At 42.5% G+C, this 6000-nt stretch overlaps 1 protein-coding gene across 2 annotated transcripts in view; it reads right to left on the bottom strand.

The window, feature by feature from the left end:
* LOC148542093 (CD109 antigen-like) overlaps nt 1-6000 on the bottom strand; it is a 202205-nt gene that overhangs the window by 24056 nt on the left and 172149 nt on the right. For both annotated transcript variants that reach the window (XM_088471441.1, XM_088471431.1), the window contains exons 24-26: nt 4849-4930; nt 3398-3629; nt 2554-2731 (exon numbers count right to left, since the gene is read on the bottom strand). In XM_088471441.1, the coding sequence (XP_088327567.1) occupies nt 2554-2731; nt 3398-3629; nt 4849-4930 (492 nt within the window). The remainder of the gene's footprint in view (nt 1-2553; nt 2732-3397; nt 3630-4848; nt 4931-6000) is intronic.

Raw genomic sequence — 6000 nt, 5'->3', positions numbered from 1 at the left:
GTGCAGAGCAAGGATACCCCAGCATAGGTATGGAACCAACTGGATTGAAGATCCAGAGTGCACACACCAGGACGGACGCTACAGCCTACTGGTAAGTGCATAGAGCCTGAATCAGCAAGGATCGCAATTGCGATTATGCACGTAATTGGCCGATTGTTGCGTTTTGCGCATGCATCAGAGAGCGCATGCGTGAACACTCCACTGCGATCGCAGTCACTACGCAGACCCATCGCCGAATGATTGACAGGAAGTACCTTTTGGGGGTGGTGATGGGGGGGTGGTCGGTGAAACGCAGGCATGCAAGGGCGTTTGAACGCCGTTACAGGGACATGCATGAATTATCCACTGCATTGCCATACGCAGCTTTTCCTGAGTAAGGTCAGAGCTTGTGCAAATGTGCATGAGGCTGCGATGGTACTGAATATTACTGATGGTTTCTCAGTCTTGCTAAGGATTACGGATGTGTGTAAGGTAAAGTGAACGTCCTTATGTGGTGCTGCGACGGCATAGCGATCGCAGTGGATTAGCATCCCCTTGCAGTAAGAATGCGTGCGTAATCACTATTGCAAACGAAGCTGCGGTTCGTAAGGAATCAGGTCCACAGTGCGGGACGCCGCAATGACACACACACACACACAAGGACATCCAACATCCTGATGACCAAAATGTCAACATGTTCAGTTAACAGGATCGACATGTTCATAATGTCCGTACTTAACATATCAACAATGTAGACACTGACAAAATATTAACATGTTCAAAATGTTAACATTATAAATGTTGCTGTAATTATAGTTAGGGTTAGACTGCGGTTAGTGTCACGGGTGCATCTATAATGAGTGCAGGCCCCTGGGTCCAAGGGGGCCACCACCGCACACCCTGCACCCACATGTAGCTATACTTACCTTACTGCAGTCTCCAGAGTGTTACTCTGCAAAAATCACAGGGAAAATGGTGGCAGCCATTTTCCCAGTGACTTGCACATGTGCAGAAAAGATGTCCCCGGGTAGAAGGCGTATGCGTAATTTTCCCGGAGACCTGCACATGCGCACATAATTCTGGCCCAAACGGAGGCTACAGTAGACACGGTCCTTCTCTCTTAAAATGCTCCTGGTTAGGGTTAATGTTGTGAATGTGTGTGCAGTTTGATTCTAATGCAGAGTTCTATACACATCAGCGGATGAATAGTACCAGGCTGTGTAGGTTGATTGAACAGCAGTGAATGTACAGCCCTACATGCTGTTACACAGATCTGGATGAGATGGATGCGGAGCATGGTGTGCTGACGAATCACCAACCGGTGACCCTCTGTTCTATCCTGTTAGCAGTGCAGGTGCTGGAATAGCGGTGTATACTTGGTATCACTGAGCTAATAGGAGGAAAGCCGTTCTCCACCATGTTGCTCTTACACTGTAGCAAGATGGTGATGCAGATACCCTATCGACGGCCATCTTGGTTGGGGAATGGAGTTTCCCCAGAGGAGACATTTTGTCTCCATAGCGTTTTCTACTTCTAGCAGTTAATATACACTGTGGTGGTGATCAGCATCAGTAGGCATAAGTGTCTTTATAATGGGTGCAAGGTGTGCGGTGCACACAGGCCCCTGGGTCCAGGGGGACCCACACCACACACGCACCCACAGTTTAAATTATACTTACCCCTCCGCAGATCCCAAAGTGCTGCTCCACAGCAGCGGACCGGCACTGCAGAGCAGCAAACACTCACTTGGAAAATGTCAGCAACCATTTTCCCAGTGATCATGCGCATAATAGATGTTCCTGAGAAAGTAGGTGCGGGCGCCATTTTCCCGGAGACCCACGCATATGAAGCCAGAATCTACAGTGCGAAAAGTGAGCTGAGCCGCTGACAGAGAGGAGGGGGCCCAAATGGAGGCTGCACATGTGCCCCCTCCTCTCTCAGAAACTCAGGGCCACATCCTAAATGGAGGACAGAACAAGAAGAAGTGTGCACAGTTTAGCCTCTCATGCACAGAAGGCGCATGTTGGAGGTCGCACCTCCGTGGAGAGCTGCTGGGTCCTGAGGCAGCGCAGAGTGCACCTCGAACAGTAACAACCTATTACCATTGTCCTTGAGAAGGCTTAAAAAGAGAATGGTCCATACTAATTTATTGTCATGTATTTAAAAAATAAACAGTCACATACGTCTCTTTTTTAAAATGTCTGACAAGGCTAATTTCTTCAGCTGGGAGCCATTTTGTGGGTGAAAACTTACTCATGAGAATGCATCCTATCAATTTGCTAGGGACCTGTACAGAGCCAAACAGATGGGTGGGTGAGCAGTGCCCAGGCTGCAGAGCCTAGGGGGGCACTGTCTCTACCCCCACCCCCACCTTAACCCCCCTCCCCAATATGACACCTTTAATTGGATTACAGGGTGTCTAGAACGGCACCCTGTAGCTACTTCCTAGTCCTGGCGGCCCCGTCTCCCCATTCGGCCTATCAGTTTTCTAAGAATATATGAGGTATACATTACTAGGTTGCATTCTTCTATCGCTTCATATATTACACATTCATAGACTTATCATGAACTTACCTGTACTTGTTACTGTTGCCCTTGAATCGAGCTGGGTAAGAGCAGCCGCTGCTTTGGTGCTATTGGCCAGTGATAGAGCATACACAACAACAGACAAAGTGTAATTGCTGGAAATTCCTTCATCATACTTCCCCTCAAGATACTGCACAGCTTTAAGAACTTGGGATTGATAACGGTGCTAAAACAAATCAGATCACATACTGCAAGTAAGTATGGGTAACACATTGACAACAAGGCATGCTTGGGACTATTAGGAGTAAATTTACTAAAGTGAGAGATTTTAGAAGTGGAGATGTTGTCCATAGCAACAATTCAAATTCTAGCTATTATCTTCTAGAAGGTGCTAGTTAAATGTTGAGTAGAATCTGATTTGTTGCTATGGGCAACATCTCCACTTCTAAAAACTCTCACTTTCGTAAATATTCCCCTCAGAGTCAGTTTGAAAATCAATGACATTGGCGCGTTCATTAAACTCAACTTTTGGGGGGTATTTTATGACTGTTATCTATTTGTTTGATTTCAAGAGTGTGACGTTTGCTTGCATAGTTAAAATACATTAAAATAATCTATAAAATGTTGTTTTTTTCTGTGTGTTAAAGCATGGGTAGCTGAATTCTGTAGAATATATATTATTTAGAAAAGCAAATATCACTGTAGTTTGAGTTTGACTTTCACATGAAATACAATTAAAATGCTATACAATGTAGTATTTGTATTTACTGTGCTTTGTGAAGGTCATTTGATTTTAAAGTTGTTTAGTTAGTAAATACATAGCTGAAAGCACCAGTTTTATCCTCCTTAGTTAATTATTGATCATAAACCTTTATATGCATCTTATACTTACCCTGTAATATTGATCTTCTAGCAGTGAGGTCAGTATATAAGCAGTCAGAGTGATGGGACCATTTAGTCCTCCCTGGAGTTCTGTGTGAATGACACGCCCAGGCTCTGAGAATACCCCGGTGGTTATATCCTGGTACTGCACCAGCCAATCTACTGTCCGATTTAAAACATCTGGATTTATGTATATAAATGGCCGAGCCTGAAGGAAACATCTAAGCACGAATGCTGAAAGCCTACAATAAAAATACATCTACAGTATAATGTACATTGATGGTAAGCAGGAGAAACAAGAAATGATTTGTAGGTTTATAAGTATGTGTATAATTCTATAGAAGCAATCACACATCTTTGTTGATAGTAATTTGGTAGTATGGAATTAAATATACATAAACTTAAAAGCCCAGAAGAACAAAGCAGGGACTCAGGAGGGGATGGACAGGCATGTTCCACAGTAGTCACAGCTAGCTATTACAATGCTGGTGCTTGTAGTTTCGCAAGCACTAGCATGCACAAAGAGCTAAGAGAAGGTCACACACTTGTTTGGTTTTTGAGAGGTCCCCCACATCTAGAGGCTCAAGCTTCATGCTGCATGAACGGGGTCTGACTTCTGTACATAGAAAGAGCCTAACCGGGATGTAGTTACCATTCCAGGGGTCAGGATGCCAGCACCCAGAATACCTGCTGAGATCCCATACCCAACCTGCCAACTCAGCTTATTCAGCACAGGCCTTAAACATGATAGCCAGTTTAAAAAATGGAGGAACGATCCCACATTTCCCACTTGGGAAATGTGTTATATTTGTTTGTCCTACTAAAAAGTATTACACTATATCCCTCGCCTTATCTTTTGGGGTGAATGTATGCGGCAATGTGAGCTGCTGACTGAAGACTATGAGTCCGTTATGAATAAGGTGGAGACGGAAGTCATCTCATGACGTTTGATGGTAGAATCATGCTTAGTGGAGGATAATTCAAGAAGAGGAGGAAAGAACTGTGATTTATCCCCATTTTGACATAATTAGGAATGTGACTATTTCTATTTTATTCATATTTGGTATATAGCACCAATTGGGAGGTTTCCTAACTTCCATTTGTTCATTAGAGGCGAGGAGCATTATCTCTTTGGATTCCTATCCAACAGGCAGCAATTGTTCCTACATGTTGTTATAAGATAAACTGCTGGTTTCTAATTTAAGGTTTTAAATTCATTTTAAATATTTTCAGGGAAAAGTTTGGACTTCCCTTCTTTCAACCACAAGGGACAAGTACAGAACTAAAATACAATTCCACTAAATTTCACTCATCCAAATCGCTGCCTACAGAGATTGCTTTACACAAAGCAAACAATAGGTGCACTTGTTCCTTATTACCAGAGTGCTATCATTCTCTATAAGTTTATGTAGAACATAATATTATTATCATGTGGAATTTGTATTTATATAATTTGCTTACCAAGTACTTCCAGAGGCATCAGAGTTCCCAAATGCACTAAAAGAACCATCATATCGCAAGTATTTCAATTCATTTTGGTAACCTGAGTAAAAACATAAGTAACCTTCAGTAAGACATTGAAATGAATACCAAATGTGGACAGAAACTGTCATAAATTTTCATAGTTTGAATAAAATCATAATAAGAATTCACGTCAAAATCCAGTCTGCATATGAAAGAGTAATGTAAAACACAGTAGTGCTCATTCACTGACATTTGCACTGATCTACAGCAACCAATTAGCAGTTACCTTTTATCTGTATAGGTAATGAAAGCAAGTGTCAGATAGGTTGCAAAGTTTTAGTGCAAATTTTGAAACTAAATACAATATTAGTGTAACCCCCTCTCACTGCATACTTGGGGCAAGGTACATATGTGGTAATGAATCTCCTTTGTAGCACGGCAATCACTTAGGGGTACACGGCAATATCTTAAGGGTATGGGCAATATGGGCTCAAACAGTGTTTATAGCAAGTACATATATATATAGACACAGGTAAGACACAGGTAAGAATGCACCTCAAACATCACAGTGTTACTTTATCACATAAACAGGAATTGGGGTTCATTCACATAGCAACTTGTCAGCATCTCTCGCCTGGCTGTCAATTGTGGCATTTTCACCAATGAAGCTGACACTTTTCCAGCAGCTTGTACACTCTAACTTTAGCTGCCATTCTACCCTTCACAAACAGTATTAATCTTCACAGGAGGTTCTCTCACACTCAGGACCAGATTAACAATGGGGCAGTCCCAGACCTACACTTAAAAATAGGTCCATCATCATGACGACGACCAGCCGACCAGCTGGCACGCGGTGTGCCATAAATTATAAGTATTAAAATTCTGTTTCTATTTTTCTCACAATATGATGCAATTTTTCTATTTGTACATATTTAGGCAGGTGGTGAACATACCCAAATGGCACTAGCCACACCCATACTACATGCATCACCCTCCAGGTATGTCTTTAGATAAGGGCATTCTTCCTCTCATTCTTCCTCTGGAGCTCTTTAACAATTAGGCTCTTACCCCTGTTCCTGGGAGTCTCTCTCTGTCTCCCTCTATAGGGGTTCACATGACTATCTTTCTTTATATCTTTTCTTGGTGTTT

This window comes from Taudactylus pleione, unplaced genomic scaffold (genome assembly GCF_031769625.1).
Source record: "Taudactylus pleione unplaced genomic scaffold, aTauple2 ptg000015l, whole genome shotgun sequence".
NCBI lineage: Eukaryota > Metazoa > Chordata > Amphibia > Anura > Myobatrachidae > Taudactylus > Taudactylus pleione.
This window is presented reverse-complemented; position numbering and strand designations above follow the sequence as displayed.